Source organism: Hyaena hyaena, unplaced genomic scaffold, assembly GCF_003009895.1.
Source record: "Hyaena hyaena isolate Hyena2069 unplaced genomic scaffold, ASM300989v1 scaffold_0, whole genome shotgun sequence".
Lineage (NCBI taxonomy): Eukaryota > Metazoa > Chordata > Mammalia > Carnivora > Hyaenidae > Hyaena > Hyaena hyaena.
Window position 1 is genome coordinate 10154008 of NW_024080632.1, and position 16754 is coordinate 10170761.

A 16754-nucleotide genomic window follows, 5' to 3' on the forward strand; every position below is an offset into this window, starting at 1 on the left:
AAAAAAAAAAACAAGAAAGAAGAAGGGAATCAGCTGGTCACACGGAGTGCAGAAAAGGCCAGGTTTCAGGCTAGACTAGCATGAGGGGGTCAGAAGCCATGAGGCTCAGGAAAACAAGCGCTGCTCAGCAAGCTGCAGGCTGAGAGAGCTGGTTATGGCCCGCGCGACAAGTGATCAAACGGGGGTGTGAGCAGGAGGGAAGCGCTGGCGAGGAGAAACCGGTGACCTGGGCAAACTGTGGGGAGCAGGGAGTGAAAGCAAACGGACAGGCCTATCTGTACTTCATAACCATGATTTATGGGAGTGCTTGTGTGATATGCTAGGAATTTAAATTAGTTAAAAAAAATTAAGTCACATTTTGTTCTTGCCCAACTTAGCAGGAACAAAAAGTTATTCCTTCATCGTGTCCGTCCACTGGACTTCTTCCTCCTCACTTCTTGTTGTGGACAAGCAGCCTCCCTGACACACAAGGACACTTCGTCCTCGTTAAACGCCAAACGGGGAGGCGAAGGGATCTGCTTGAGGTCACGGGGAGACAAAACTGGATACATTTATTTCTGATTTGGAAATGATGCCTGAAAGCTTAGAAAAACAGGGAATTTAGCCTCAATAGCTAAAACATCAGCCTCATGCTTTGAACTGACAGTGCATCTTCAGAAAGCACGGTCTTCAACTGACAGTCAAATATTCTGGCAAAATCTTAGCTGTAGGCCGAGCACTTTTGCCTGCCTAAGTGATCAGACCATATGATCCCACCTCCAGAAGCCCACGCAGCCCGGTCCACGTTCCACTGCTCTGCCCTCAGGGACAGTGTCCACTGCTGCTGTGAGCGACAGCTTGGCTGCCTGTCAGAAGATCATCTCTAAGATCTCACCTTCAAGATACGATTCATAATCGTCAGGCTGCTGAAGAAATGCCTTTAGGTTATTTAAAATTTTCTGCTGTCGTAGGTAGTAAAGAATTTTCTTGGCATAGTATTTCCAGGTCAGAGCTTTTCTGGAAAACAAGCACACAAGTCAATGAGAATCAAGACACTTTTAATAAGAACCTCCAATTCCCTATTTTTTTTTTTAACTTCACACTAATTACAGCACATAAAGAATCCACTTCACAAGAAAACTACAATTGGTCCGTGGCCACAGAGTACCTGTCATTACAGAAGCAGACAACACAACTTAGGACTTTGCATCTGTAATGTAACACAAATCAGTTGTTGCTGAAATCCAAGCAACGCTGACCTGCCGGGCTTCAGACTGACTAAAAGGAAATCTAAGAGAAACCTGAATAGCTGGGGCAGCTGGCTGGGGCTCGGGAGCCAGGGGTGAGGTGGCTGGAATCCCCCACTGGCCGCTGGGCACCTGTCTCGGGAGCTCAGGCCGGGGCGGCTGATTTTCTCGACGATCACTGCCAGGGTGGTCTCCTCCCATCTCCCTCTCTCGAATATTATTTCGGACAGCCCTCAGCTTATCTTCTAGAAGGCATTTCTCCTGGCAACTCCAGACCTACACGTCCAACTGCTACTCCACGTCCCCGCTCCGATACCTGGGGAGGCCTTTACACATGCCTTCCCTCCCAGAGTCACCCTGTCTCTGGTAAGCGCGACTCCCACTGCCATCAGTCTGCAAAGCTTGGAGCTCCCCGGGACACCCTGGGGGCCTACTCCCACAGAGCACCCCACCCACCCACCAGCGCTGTCAGCTCTGCCTTCCAAGTCTACCAGCCAGGTGAACACCTCTCACGAGCCCAGCAACGTCCTCAGAGCTCCCGGTGGCAAACTCTGCCCCGCCACACTCTACCCTCCCCACGGCAGCCAGGGCGCTCCAGTTAGCACGTGAAGTCACAGCACAAAAACCTCAACCCAAATTCTCCAGGGTTTTTCCACCTCGTTCAAAGTAAAAGCTCCGGTCCTGATGACGACTTAAGAGCTGCTTTAAACTCCTGCCCCATTACCTCTCTGGCCTTGGTTCCGGCCATTCCCCATCTCTGCCCGGTCCCCCATGTCCGCCCGGTCCCCCATGTCCGCCCGATTCCCCATCTCCGTTGGCCTCCAGCCGCACCGGCTTCTCTGCTGTTCCATCACACTTGGTGGTGCTCACTTGGGGCCTCAGTGCGCTCAGGTCCTTGACTGGAACGTTCTTTCCCTGGAGATCTGCAATCTGCACCCTTACCTCCTTTCAGGTTTTCATTCAAACGCCATTTTGAGTAAGGCCTTCTCCCCTCTCCCGCTTCACCCTCTTCCCTGGTTAGTATCTGTCCACAGCCCCTTCTCCTCTCCTAATGTGCTAAATCATCTTACTAGGTTAGTGACTTTTTGTGCTTTCACCGCCGTGTCCTCAGTGCCCGGGAGAGGTCTGGCACACAGCGGATGCTCAATAAATACTTGCCGAGAGGATGAAACGCTTCACCACACATGCCGAATGTACATGGGGATCATGGGAAACGGGGTGACAGTGATTGGTTTATCTGCGTGACTTCAGAAGTAAAGGACCCCCAGTCTTCGGTTAGTAAATGAATGTCGGCAGAGCTAGGTCCCGCTGGCCTTTTAACCTTGGAGTTGTAAAGTATGTCAGTGTAGAAAACTGCATGAAACGAGCACGCAGCTTAATGAACTGGGCTTGATGCATTAGTATAAGGCAAACACCCTTGTACCCACCACTCAGGCCACGAAACTGTGTGGATCCCCCGGAGGCTGCCCAAGGACCTCCCCTCCCATCTACAGTGACCACAACTCCGCACTTCCGCGCTCATCACTGCCTCACCAAACACGCATCCCTAAACACTCTAGCCGGTTTTGAGGTCTTTCAAGTCTCTTAATCCACAGGGTCCCCCTCCATCTTTCCTTTCCCTTGCGCTTTACGTGTTGAAGAAACCTGGCTGTGTGACCTGCAGTTCCCCAGTGTGGCATTTGCTGAATGCATCCACGACGTATAGTTTCCCATGCTCTTCTGTCTTCTGAATTTCCTGTAAATTGGATGTGGAGGCTGGATCAGATTCAGATTCTCTTCATTTGGCAAGACTACTTCGCAGGCGGGAGTGAAGTCCTTCTACCGGGAGGCAGTCATGCCTTGGCGGTCTCTTTTGCTGACGCGGGCGGCCACTGCTCCTCGGTGCCTGGGTCCGTTCATGCATTAGAGGTCGCAAAACGGTGATATTCTAAGTCCACCAGCCCTTCTTCATTTATGCGCCAGAGCATTTCTACAAGCATTTCTCTCATCTACTATTTGGTGTCCCCCCCCCCCCGGCACAACATATAGGAAAGGCAGGATAAATGCTCAGGTTTTCCTTGTAGTGTTTTTCAAAATGGTAATAATTTGGATTTCTATTATCCTCCAGGGGAGAATGATTAGTTGCTGCTAAGTATTATTATGAACTAACAGAGCTGAACACAGTTGGTGTGTTTCACTCCATTCCAGTGGTTACCCACACAACTGCTCAGATCACCTCTCTGGCCAACGGAAGCCTCTCCACATTGACCCCTGACCACTCACAATATGGAGCATTGGAACTTCTCCGGATATCTGGCTCCCCGCCTCCAAGACTCTCCGGCCTCACCTTTCACAATTCCTGTATCAGACCGAGATTCAGCCCCTTCCATGACACCCTGGCTTCTTCTGATGGGAAATGGTATATTAAGACCACCATCTGGGTGCCAGGGATTATCATTTCTACTAGGCTGGTTATTGTTTCTGAACCTTATCAATGGATAGAAATAATAAATCTCATGTCTTCATGTGTGTGTACTCGCACACACCTATCTATTTTTAAATCTATCTCAGGAGTTTAATCAAAAAGTCACTGAATGTAAAAAATTATATTATTCTTAGGACATGGTCCTCAATCAAAGCTTCCTTAACAAACAATGAAGTATTATTTTAAAAAATAAACATATCTCAGGAATTCATATTGACACTTCTAAATCAAATTCAGAACAATAGTTTTTAACCATTCTCCCTATTGTGTATCTATAGCTTTCTCTCTTCCAGGAATGTCCCACTTCTCCGGGATACCAGAGGTGACTTAAGAGTGTCACCTAGTTACTCATCTGCTTTATTGCACGTCTCTCTTAGAAACATACACATACCTGGCCTCAGAATAACGAGATCAATGTATCTATCACCTTGCTGAGTAATGAAAGCAGCTAAATTTACTTTGCTTACATTCTCCCCTATTCTCTGCTCATCTTTTTAAGCAGTTGTGCTGTATCTATACTGAAAGGGTTTACGGCCATTACATATAATACCTTCGACCCTGTGAAGTGTCACTTGGGTTGAATCCTACAAGTAAATACGGATTTGACGCTCACCATTAGTCCTTGTGTCCATGTCGCTCTGGTTGTTCTGACTGTCTGACGCTCATTTTCTAGAACATTTCTCACGAAGGGCTCAAAAGTCCCCGAGTCCTTGCAAGTTGGTGAGTTTGTCTGCAGCCTTTATACTTGGAAGTCAGTTTGGCTGGATATAAAAATCCTTGGCTGACATTTTTGATCCTTGAGCATCTTAAATATGTTATTCTTTTTATCCTCTGGCCCAGAGCAGTTGTTGAGAAGTCTGATGATATTCTGATTTTTTTTCCCTTGTAAATGACTTCATCTTTTTTGCTTGGATGCCCAAAGGACTTTTCTGTCTTTTAAAATCCAGTAGATTTACTGAAGTGTTTCAGTGATGGTCACCCTGGGTCATTTTCTCAAGTACAGTGTATGCCTTTTTTACTATGCTGTTTCAAACCTTTATTGCAGATGTACTCTTTTAAAAGGCCGTCCAGAATACCATAAAAGCAAACTGTTTTTCAAATAACTAGAGATTGGTGCTTTAGCATTTTTGGAAATCTATCCTTCTTCCTTCCTATACTTTCCATATCTGCACAATTAAGCATTTGCTGGGAATGAAAACAAACAGGGTCCTTCAAGAACACCAGTATCCCAAAATATTTACAGATGTGAGCGTAATCCCCATCCTTTAAAAATAACTGTTTTAGGCTCAAAATATGTCAGGCCAAGGGGTGACATACCTATGACATTTACTTCTAAAAAGTCTCTAACAGTATACTTTTTAGCTGGCTGTGCCTATTTAGTCATTTTGCCAACTGGATAAGTGAAAAAAGCAGTATTTCGTTACCATTTAACATTTCTGTGAAGAGTAAATTGAAGATCTACATGATTCTCAGCTACTTGGATTTGCTCTATGAATGTCCTCCTCCTTAGTACATTTTTCAATTTCCTCTTAGAAATGTTAAGAATTCTATCGACTTTCTTTATAGTTCCTTTGCTCACAGGGAACTTTATTTTTTATTGCAAAACCCTTTGCCTATATTCTTGTACTGCTTTTGTATTATCAGTGTTGATTAAGTAGGTCTCCCTAGATTGGACACGAAGTCAATTGAATTGAGGATTTTCATTGTGATAACTTGGAAATTTAGGTTATTTAATCTTGTGGAACTTAATTTTGTTATATGATGTTCTAATTTCTTCCAGATGAATATTCAGTTACCTCCAATACCATTCATTAAATATGCCATCTTTCCCCCTCTGACTTTAAATATATTAGATGGTCTTTTTTGCTGGGACATGTTTCTGAATAATTCTTTGTCACTGATGTAGCTCTCAACTTTCATTTAAACATATTATTTTGATTACAGCTAGCTTTATAGTACGTCCTATCATCTAATGATCCAAGTCTTATGTTGCAATTATTTAAAAATTGTTTTTTTCTGGCTCTTCTAGTGAATTTATTGCTCTGGATATATTTTATGCCAATATTATCCAATTAACACACACACACAAACTCCTGTCCCCATACTCTTTTTGGATCTTAAATGGAGTGGCACTAGGGTTATGTGTTAATTTTAGAAGAACTGACATTTTTGTGATAGTAAGTCTCCACAGTCAAGGACTCACTATCTTTTGTTTTTCAATAAACTTCTATAGCCTGATCTTGGACACTCATTCCTAGGAGCCTATGACTTAGACATGACACCACGAAAAACACCGCCCTCCACAGAACAGAAGATGGAGAAGACTGTGGTTACTCATCAATGGCAGGGTAGTTAAATAAATTGTGGTACATGCTGTAAAACAGTACATAGCCATTGATTAAAATGAATCAACTCTGCTGATTAGATTTCCACAAGGTAATGCTGAATGAGAAAAAAAAAAAAGATACAGAAAAGTACCTATTTTATGATCACAATTTTGTGAAATAACGATCTGCTTCCATCCATCCCCACGTATATCAACAATGTATATCAGCACAGAGGAGACCAAGCTAAGTCTTCATGTCATCAGTAATTACAGGGGCGGGGCAGGGAAACCAATACGGAGGGAGGGAAGAACAGCATAAGCAGGAAAAAAAAAGTCTGCACTCAACATCAAATCAAAACCAAAACAGCCAAAAATCTTGGTATATAGGTGACATTTATGTGTTTTACAGTATATGCATGCCTACGTAAAAAGACAGGTCAGCTTTTATTTTTAAGGCCGCACGATGCTGACTATTAGATCATACTTTAATTCATTTATAGATAAACCAAAATAGAAACGGAAAAATGACCTCTGCATCTGAACTCATCCAAGGCCTAGAATAGTGGCACATCCTGCCTCTCCCCTCCAGTTCTTCCACTGATAGATACTCCTCTCTCCTAAATCGCTTTAAAAACAAGAAAAATACCTTACGTGACACACCGCAATGAGCTCTCTTAAGGAAGATGCTAGCTTTCCTAGCTTCCATCACTGACATTTCCAAACTTTTAGAGCAGAAAACCTTTTTCACAGGGATGTTAAACTGGAAGCCAAGTCATCTTTTAGGTAAACTGGAATTTAACCTTCACAGCAGAAAATATGAGGCATAAAAAATTTTAAGCAATAATCAAGAGATGATGGATTCTTCTTGATCAGGAGAGAGAAAAGAAGGGCTCAACCAGATACCTATAATGTTCATGGCCAAACTAAGATGATTTCTTACCCAAATTTAGAAATTGTAAAAAAAAAAAAATCCATGAAGACAAGCCTAAAGAATTAAAAAAATTTTTTTTTCAACCCATAACAGACAAATTCAGTGATGGTAGACAGAGTCATAACAAAGGAAGGGTAGTTTATATTACTAAATGGCATTCATTAATAGGTCCCAGTATACGACACACAGTAGACAGAAATACACATTCTCTATTCTTTCCGAAAGGACTTTTGTAAGCTTTCTTTAAATATCCATTGTCTCAGTGTACTTACATTATTTACACGGAATTTTCCAGAAATATAATCACAGCAAAGACATGAAAGATTTGGAAGCACATGCCTCAGGGTTCGGCCACATACCAATTACAGCAGTTAATTCTGGGCATTACTATTAGAACAAACAAACAAACAATCCCTGCCACAAATGTGACTTACCTTCCTTCCATATTTAGGATACACACCAGTTCATCCTCAAAAAAAATCTCTGGTCCCTCAAGATTCTCTATGTCACTAAAACCGTTACAAGGGACCTAGGAAGAAGACATACACAAACAGGCCTCAATAATGGGCAACGGTGCTATCGCTCTCATACACAGATCTGAGACACAAACATGATCCTGTTCGTGGGAGTGGTAACCGCTAACCTACGCCATCTTGTACCACTCACCATGAGTGGAAACACTCATGTGCAGGGACAATAATTTGTTCAGAATTTCTTGTCAATTGTGCATTAATTATATTTTCACAGTCCGGAGTTTCGCAAAGTGAATACTCAGAGCTCTAACGTGAAGAAAGATCGCTCTGAAACAAGGATTTGAAATATGAAATACCATAATTCACAATGATTTCATGCAATTTATGTTGTAGTCAAGTAGGAGAAGAGACCCAGAGAAGTCTAGTACTTTGGGCAAGTAACTCAACTCACTGGGCCTATCTTCTCTGTAAATTTAGGTGATGGTACCAATGAGCTTTAAAAATTCCATTAATTCTCCCACTTTGTTTTAAAAGTAGCCAGGAAATTTCATGTCAACCTGTGTGCATGCAGAGAACACAGGAATAGAAAGGTCCTGAGCCAAAGTAATCATCCGCCCCCAGATCAATCTTAAGTATATCCCTACTATGTTCAAAGTCCTTGACATACTTCTAATTAGGCAGTGGTACCAGGAAAGAGGGAGCTAAGGAAAAAAAACACAACAATTCATCATTATTGGACACACACACAGACTGTCAAAAATGCGCACAAAACCAGCTGGACTAGAAGTAGAGGCTGCAAATCAGGAGCGCAGGACAAAGTGCATCAAATACATCCATCGCCCATATACACACATGTATGCAAACTCATTTGTACCAGGTTTTAAAATCTGCAATGAATGCTTCGGGCCAGGGCCTGGCTCATCCAGGACATAAACTGTCCATCCTATTATCAAAGAACGTTCATTTATAGAAATGAATTATACTGGGGGATATCTAGTTTTATTCTCCCCAGGGGAATACGTTCAGATTTGTCCAAAGTTCAATTTTCCCTTTCAAAACTTGAAAAGCCTTGAAAATGCTCTGCATGTATGAGCTCCATGAAGCAGTATTAATTAAAATGAGAAAATAGGAATTAATCGGGGCGCCTTGCTGGCTCAGCCAGTAAAGCATGCAACTCTTGATTTTGGGGTTGTAAATTCGAGCTCCATTTAGAGTATAGAGATTACTTAAAAATAAAATCTTAAAAATAAAAAAAGAAAAGAAGGAAAAGAGAAGAGGAATTAATCTTCGGTAAACCATGATAGTAAAATAAATCAGGGGTGCCTGGCTGGCTCAATTGGTAGAGCATGTAACTCTTGATCTCAGGGTCATGAGTTCAAGCCTCGCTTTGGACAAACAGTTTCTTTAAATAAAAAAAAAAATAAAAAAAAAAAAGACAAACAAACAAACAAAAACCAACCCAAAAATAAATAAACCAGACTGGCTCTACCTCTAGACAGCCCCCCCACCCCGCATAAGGAAATAAACTTAAAAAGATTAGCGTGAACTACTTCCCAGACCAAAAATAAATAAACCAGACTGGCTCTACTTCTAGACACCCCCCCACCCCGCATAAAGAAATAAACTTAAAAAGATTAGCGTGAACTACTTCCCAGAGTTACAAAAAGAACCAGGACCCAACACACAAATTCTGAGACACTTTGTGGGAAAACAAAAACAACAGAAACCCCATGCATTTCAGCAATATTAAGAAAAACAACAGACACACACACACACACAAAAACTTTTCGGGGCTAACGATATATAAGATAATTCAACTGAGGGAATAATAATTCTGATTTTACAGATAGCCCCGGATCCTCTGTTAACCTTAAGAAATCAAGCTATTCCCCACCGCTTAGAATCTTCCAAGCCAGAGAGAAGAAAAACCGTATTCGTTTGGTCAACCCTTGGGGGAAAACTACTGGGTGAAATCTGTATAGCCCTTTGATCTCTGAGGATCCCCGAAACTCAAGGGGAGGCTGGGAAAAATGGGTTTTAACCCCCTTGGAGGGAAAGAACCTCATCTGGATTCCCTCTACATTGTGCTGCGGCCCGTCCCTCCCCCTCCGCCCCCATTCTCTCTCGGGCTTTAGAAAAGTAAAGCTAGCAGGGACAAATGGCTCCGCGGTGCTGGATAGAGGAAAAGGACACAATGACTCCTGCGGCCATCTGAGTGAGTGAGGGACTGTGAGAGGGGCTGAAAGGGGGGTGTGGAAGGGCTGGAGGAGCCGAAGCCTCCAGACCCGGAAACAGGCCCCACTAGGAGGCAGGAGCCCGGAGCTCCATCGACAGATGCTTACGTGCTCTGAAAAGAACCTCTTTGAGAAGGAGGCTACAATCTTCCGGGCTTCTAACCCCGCTTTTTGCCGAACTTTATACTCCTCCAGCCAATTGACGTAGTCGGTGGGGCTGTAGTGTTTCATAAGGGAAGGCCACCTACAAGGAGAGAGACACCCCCTCAGCTTCACAAGAGACCCGAAGGCGGACACGCGAGATCCAAGGCAGCCTTTGAGACACATGGCAAGAGCGGTGCGGGTTAGCCGCACCAGGGGCCCTGGCGATGGACCGAGTTCAGATCTCCACCCGGCACGCACGCACTCACTCGCTCGCTCGCTCGCGCCGTGACCTTGGCGAGGCAGTGGGAACGCTGCGTCTCCATTCCCCATCCATAAAATGGGGACAGTTGCAGCAACAATAACAGTGACGACAGGGGCTGCTAACATTTCCTGCGGGCCTCCCCAGAGCCGGGCCCCGCGGACATGCTGCTTACACATCACCTCACTTAATAACGAACGGCGAAAGGCAGGTCTAACGATCGCCGCCTCAAGTCGATGCCTGAGGCTCACGGGGAAGGGAAGTCGCTACCCCGCAAGGCCAGATTTCTCCGCGGTCCCACCCCGAAATCTGTGCTCTCCGCCCGCGAGCAGGGGATGCTGCGTCCGCTTCCTCCAAGGGCTGTTAGGATCGCTGCGTCGCCGGGTCGCTGTAAACATTTTAGCTCGGAGTCGGGCACAAAGAAGCGCGCGGGATGGATCAGCAGCGATCCTACCGTCGCCACCCTCTAAGGCGGGCCCGGCTCCCGGGCGCTTCCCGATGCGCAATTTGGGCAGCGGCGTGGACCCCAGGGGCCCCGGGAGCCGGCGGCCTGGAGGCCTTTGTCTGTCGGTCCGCGGGCAGGGGTCCGGGGGTGGCCGCCGGGGAGGGGTGCGCGCGCGGGCCGGGAGGCGGCGGCGCGGGCCGGCCAGGCCCGGGCCCCCGGGGGCGCAGGGCGGGGGGCGCGGGCGGCGGGGCGGCGGGCTCACCTCACCCGGAACTGCTCCTTCCACACCTTCCCGCTACTCTGGCACAGCTCGCGCAGCCGCCGGCAGGTGCTGGAGACGCGGCCGATGTCGGCGGCCGTCAGCGAGCCGCTGCACAGGATGTACTCCAGCACCTCGCCGGGCAGGTTGACGAGGCAGCTGAGGCCCGCCGCCTCGGGCGCGGCCTCCTCCGCCAGCGCCGGCACCACCTCCATCGCGCTGTCGACCGCTGCCGCCGCCATCTTGTCCGCGTACCTGGGCCCGCCGCGCGCGCGCGCCAGGGCCCTCCGCTTCGCCCCGCCCACCCGCCTCGAGGGGCCGGCCCTCAGATCGCCCCGCCCACGCCCGTGGCCACACCCCCGCGGCGCGCGCCGCGGCCGACCCAGGGGAACGCGCCGTTCTCGCAAACCGACTGCTGTGCGGTGGGTCCTGGTGCCGCGAACCAGCGATCAAAGCAGAGTCCCTCTTAATTGTGTGTCCGGAGCGCTTCCTGTGCATGAGCTCATCAGATTTTTCCCAGGAACCCTATCAACTCTTATCTCCCTGAGTCAGAGATGGGGAAACTGAGATTCAGGGAGATAAACGGACACACTTGGAATCCCGTGTCCTAGATGTCAATTCGGATCCGCTTGACTTCTGCTTGACTGTGCTCTAAACCAGTATGTCGTAATACCTAATTTAATATTCTTGAGTGGGTACAGTGCCAAGAATTTTACAGGCTCTTTCTCCTTATTCGAGCCCTGAATGTTAGGTACTGTCCATGAGACCCATGCTATGAATAAGGAAAACAAGGCTCATAAAGGTGGGAGCCACTGGTTCAAAGTCACAGACACTGAAAAGGTAGAGCCTGGGTTTGAACCCTCAAAGCAGGAATTGCCATCCAAGTGTGGGTGGGCACTTTACTTTTGGTGCCTGTGTCTGTTATTACTATTATTATTATTATTTTTAACCCAGGCCCTGTGCTGTGTTCCCTGGGGATACAGATGTGAGTAAGATGCTGTCCTTGCCTCCCAGGAGTTTGAATTCCAGCTGGGAGGGGAGGGGGACACACAGGCATAGAACGATTTGTTGTCAGTACATAGAGGCTCAACAAGGTGGCCCCCACCCTAATTCGGAAATCAGAATGCCCTGAAAGGAATAAAGTTGTAAAGTTAACTTTCAGGGGAGGGTGAGCCATCCATAGCTCCCTATTGCCCTTAGAAATGAATCTGAAATCTCTTAACACTGTTGCAAAGGGATAGACCCCTGCCTACCTCTCCTTGCCTATCTGAAGCCATTCTCTCCTTCACTAGCCACGCCCCAGCCAGCCTGATCTCTTTCCTTCCACTTCTGGCCTTCACATGTATGCTGGCCCCACTGCCTAGAATATATTTTGTGCCAGAATATCCTCCTCCTAGCTACTCCTTCTCTTTCTCCAGACGACCTTTCTTCCCTCACCTCAGCCCCACTGCCCCAAGTATGATTCCTTCCCAGGTTTTTTCAGTCTTGTCATTACTTACTTAATTTGTAACTATTCAACGTTCATCTTGCCTCCTAGATCAAAAGCAACTTCAGCATCGGGACTATATTTGATACACATGTGGGTGCCCAGTGACTCTGCCCAGGCCCTGCACGTAGCCGACCCTCAATAACTGTCTTATTTGCAATTGTCTAATGAGCTGTTCAGTTCAAGCAGGTAAGACTTTCTGAGGGGCAGCTTCTCATCTGTAAAATGTGGATAATAATACGAATACTGGCTTCCCGGGACTGTCAACAGAATTAAATGAGCACATAGAGGTAAAGTACATAGAACAGTGCCCGACACAGCGAAAGTGCTGGATGCAGGTTTGTTATTGGGGAATGGGGAGAAACTGTTCCAGTATTCTGGAACTAGGTAGAGGTGGTGGTTGAACACTGTGAATGTACTAACTGCCACTGAGTAGCTCAGTTTTAAACGTTTAGTTTTAGGGGCACCTGGCTGGCTTAGTTGGAGGAGCATGCAACTCTTAATCTCAGGGTCGTTGTGGGGTGTAGAGCTCACTTAAAAAAATTGAAATGTTTAATTTTACATTGTGTGAATTTCACCTCAATATATTTGTTCAAAAGTACGTCACTGATTGTATTAGTTTGCTAAGGCACTGTAACAAAGCAGCCCAGAGTGGATGGCTTAAACAGAAATTTCTTTTTCCATGGTTCTAGAGGCCAGAAGTCTGAGTTCAAGGTGTGGGCAGGGTGGCCTTCATCCGAGGCTTGTCTCCATGGCTCGTGGATGGCCATCTTCTCCCTCTGTCCTCACAAGGTCTTCCCTCCGTGTACGTCTGTGTCCCATTCTCCTCTTAGAAGGACACCAGTCCTGTTAGATTAGGGGCCATCCTGATGACCTCATTTTAACTCAGTTGCCTCTTTAAAGAACTTGCCTTTATTTATTTTTTAAGTGGCCCTATTTTTGGAAGTTTTTTCAAGTAATCTCTATATCCAATGTGGAGCTCGAACCTGTGGCCCTGAGATCAAGATCGCATGCTCCACCCACTGAGCCAGCCAGGCGCCCTAAACCCCCTCGAAATGTCCACATTTCTCTCTGCTCCTCTGAGATCTAGGCTTGCTGAACTAACTGCTCACTCGACATTCCCTTTGGGTCCGTAAAACTCAACGTATCCAGGAGGAAACAGACACCCTCCAGCAACTTCACCTTGATCTCTCCCAGTGTTTCCTGCCTTGCGAAACACTGACATCCATCCATTCCTGCAAACCCGGAACTTGGTGCCATCCTTGGCAACTCTTTCTCCCTCCCCATCCACATCCAAATGCCCAAATAGAGGTTAACCGCTCTGTGCCTCGGTTTTCTCATATCTAAAGTGGGGATAAAAACAAATCTTCCTGGGGCACCTGGGTGGCTTAGTCTGTTAAGTGTCCAACTTTTGCTTAGGTCATGATCTCGCGGTTCATGGGTTTGAGCCCCACGTCAGCTGACTGCCAGCTCAGAGCTTGGAGCCTGTTTCAGTCTGTGACTCCCTCTCTCTCTGACCCTCCCCTGCTCACATTGTCTCTCTCTCTCTCTCTCTCCTAGAAATAAATAAAACATTAAAAAACAAAACAAAACAAAAAAACAAATCTTCCTAAGACAAGAAGACTCTTTGAGACGTCAAGACCTTCTACACACCTCCATTGAGGAGATGCCCCTCAATGTCCCTGACCTCATCTGAGGGGCTGTCTTGCTACCTAAGCCTACCCAGGGTTCAGTCCATGTGGGGCTGAAGAGGAGCAGGAAGGGGGAGTGAAGAGAGCCAAGGGATGGACTTCATGTCATTTTTTTTCTTTGAGTAAATATCACTTTTTGAGGCAAAGGCGGGGAGGGAACATCAGATTTTCCTATTAACGAAACTGTGCACATATGTCAGTCACCACTGCTGCGTGACAAATATACCCAAGATTTAAACAGCATAGTACAACTTTGCTTTTGTGTCCTTGATTTTGTGGATCAGGAAGTGGGAAAAAGCCTAGCTGGGCAGCTCTAAATTGGAATGTGGTGGTGGGTCCAGATTTCCAAGCTGTCAACCACTGCACACACGTTAGGATCTTGCCTTGAGTGTGCGGGGAAACACTATCTGTATTCAAATGCCCAAACAGAGGTTATGGTCTCTCTGCCTCAGTTTCTCCGAGAAAACTTTTTTCTTCTTTTGGAATGAGGAAGCAATTTTCTTCTCTAAACAGGTCACTCCCAATGGTTGTTAATCTGTCTCGTTCTCTCCATTTCCTCAGCCACAGTCTCAGTCCCTGTCCCCAGTGTGGCTCCTAAATGTCCCCCTGGCTTTCACCCTGGCCCCGAGAATGTGGAAATCAGTCCCAATGACACTGAGACCTTAGTAAACAAAGTTTTCAGCTCCTTAGGTGGAACGCAGATCCCACGGCTGCACCGGTGATCGGTAGGCCATTCTTAAGAACAACTCTTATATTCTTATCAATGCCATCCAGGCCTTCCCTCTGCCCATTTCTGATCAAAGATGACCAAGACACTGTTGGGAAAAAATTCAAGTCTCCTGCCAATCCAGAAAATCCTCTCCACAGTTCTAGAAAAGAGTCGTTTCAATAGTGAGCAGGCATTAAACCAGACTTGAGGCACAGCACGCAATCGCTAGTGAGATTACACAGAGGGAAATTACACCCTTTTCATATACAGCCAAGTACCGCATCACATACATGCTCTCGAGATGAATGCTATCTTGTCCTCAAGGTTGAGGACCCGATCACAACTTTCCTAGCTCGTCCTGAGCACATTTGGCAATCGGGGGTACACACTGTGCTAGCAAATTGCCTTTGTCTCAAGGAAGTATTAAAACTTCTTATCTTCACCACAGGCCAGTGGTTACAGTTTGGAACCAGAGGCTTAAGCTAAACCCCCAAGGTCACAGGGAGATAAGAACTCTAGCTTCCTTGATATTTACATTTCAAAGACATGTTTCTCAAGCCCATAAGGAAAACATTCCTGGGTTTTACTACTGTCAGAAGGTTTGTTTAGTTTTTTTTTTTTTTTTTAATTTTATTTATTTATTCTGGGGGGTGGATGTGAGCAGGGGAGGGGCAGAGAGAGAATCCCAACCAACTCAGCCCCAACTGAGCCACTCAGGCGCCCCGGCTTGTTTAGCCTTTCAAAAAGATTTGCAAACTGTAGCACCTATGTGCCATGGAATATTATTCAGCTATAAAAAGGAATGGAGCACGGATATGTGTTACAACATGGATGAACCTTGAAGACATTACGCTAAGTGAAAGAAACCAGTCACAAAAGGATGAAAATTGTAATGATCCCACTTCTGTGAAACTTCTAGAAGAGGCGGATACGTAGACTCTGAATGTAGATGAGTGGTTACCGAGGGCTGGGAGGGAGGCGGCAATGGGGAGTTATTGCTTACTGGTTATCGTTTCTGTTTAGGGTGATAAGAAATGTTCTGGAAAGAGATACAGGTGGCAGTTATATGCCATTGGGAATGCCCGTTATGCCATCGGATTGTATGCTTCAAAATAGCTCAGTGCTGGGGCACCTGGGTGGCTCAGTTGGTTGAGCATCCAACTTCAGCTCAGGTCATGGTCTCGCGGCTTGTGGGTTCGAGCCCTGCGTCGGGCTCTGTGCTGACATCTCAGAGCCTGGAGCCTGCTTCACATTCTGTGTCTCCCTCTCTCTCCCTCTGCCCCTCCCCTGCTCACTCTCTGTCTCTCAAAAATAAATAAACGTTTAAAAATAAATAAATAAACATTAAAAAATAGCTCAATGGTAAATTTCTGTTATATATAGTTTACCATGATAAAAAAAATAGCATTGACAAAAAAGATTTGTGTACACATCATAGAGACAGAGGAAAGATTTGCACATACGCAATTTCTCAAGGAAATGCTCTGAGAAGGGCAGAAGGGAATGAGTCTCTTTTTCTTTGGGCAACAGGGGAAATTCTAGATTTTAAAGTTTATACTGAACTGCTGACTGCCTTGAACACAGGGCTGGTCCCCGCTACCCTAGATCCTGCTTAAAATTACCAAATATAAGCCCAAACACTAGACCAATCCCCTCCCGCCCCATCCTACATGCCCCCCCTTCCAGAGCTCCTCAGTGTCCCGTCTCCCTGCACATAAGCCCATCCTTGTGGACTCTGGGCATATGGTGTATGTCTGGTTATCTTTGGCTGGAGGGTTTCAATATTCCTCTCCCAAGAGATCTCTACAATCTCACTAGAGAGATCATTTCCATGACCCCCATCAACTTCAATGGCCTTCCTCGTTCTCAAAATAAATACACAAACACTTTCTCTTCTAGTCCATTTCCCCAGACTCTGTTCCCCCAGAGGGCCTTTGCTAATTCAGTTCTTTTTTTTTCCTAGAGTGCTGGCGTCCCAGCTCCTAACTCACCATTTGGCTTGCTCCCTCAGGCCACCTCAGTCCATGAGGTCAATGAGACCTCCCTCCCACACTCGCCACCAAACCGCCTTATTTAAACTCTCCGTCTGTTTTTTCCCCAAAACTGC

At 46.1% G+C, this 16754-nt stretch overlaps 1 protein-coding gene and 1 long non-coding RNA gene across 5 annotated transcripts in view; one reads left to right on the plus strand and one right to left on the minus strand.

Annotated features, from left to right (window-relative positions):
- The window catches only part of FBXO21 (F-box protein 21), a 45001-nt gene extending 33981 nt beyond the window's left edge, over positions 1-11020 (minus strand). For 2 of the 3 annotated variants that reach the window (XM_039229426.1, XM_039229355.1), the window contains exons 1-4: positions 10765-11020; positions 9763-9898; positions 7382-7476; positions 875-996 (exon numbers count right to left, since the gene is read on the minus strand). In XM_039229426.1, the coding sequence (XP_039085357.1) occupies positions 875-996; positions 7382-7476; positions 9763-9898; positions 10765-11003 (592 nt within the window). In that variant the 5' untranslated portion in view covers positions 11004-11020. The remainder of the gene's footprint in view (positions 1-874; positions 997-7381; positions 7477-9762; positions 9899-10764) is intronic. The other variant, XM_039229510.1, reaches the window with a different exon arrangement.
- A 112-nt stretch (positions 11021-11132) lies between these two features.
- LOC120245574 lies at positions 11133-14193 on the plus strand. Of its 2 annotated transcripts, none has more exons than XR_005531833.1 (3): positions 11133-11420; positions 12299-12436; positions 13808-14193. It is a non-coding gene; the product is annotated as an uncharacterized LOC120245574 (long non-coding RNA). The 2 variants fall into 2 exon arrangements; XR_005531838.1 differs by lacking the exon at positions 13808-14193 and adding an exon at positions 12940-13046.
- The last annotated feature ends 2561 nt before the right edge of the window (positions 14194-16754 follow it).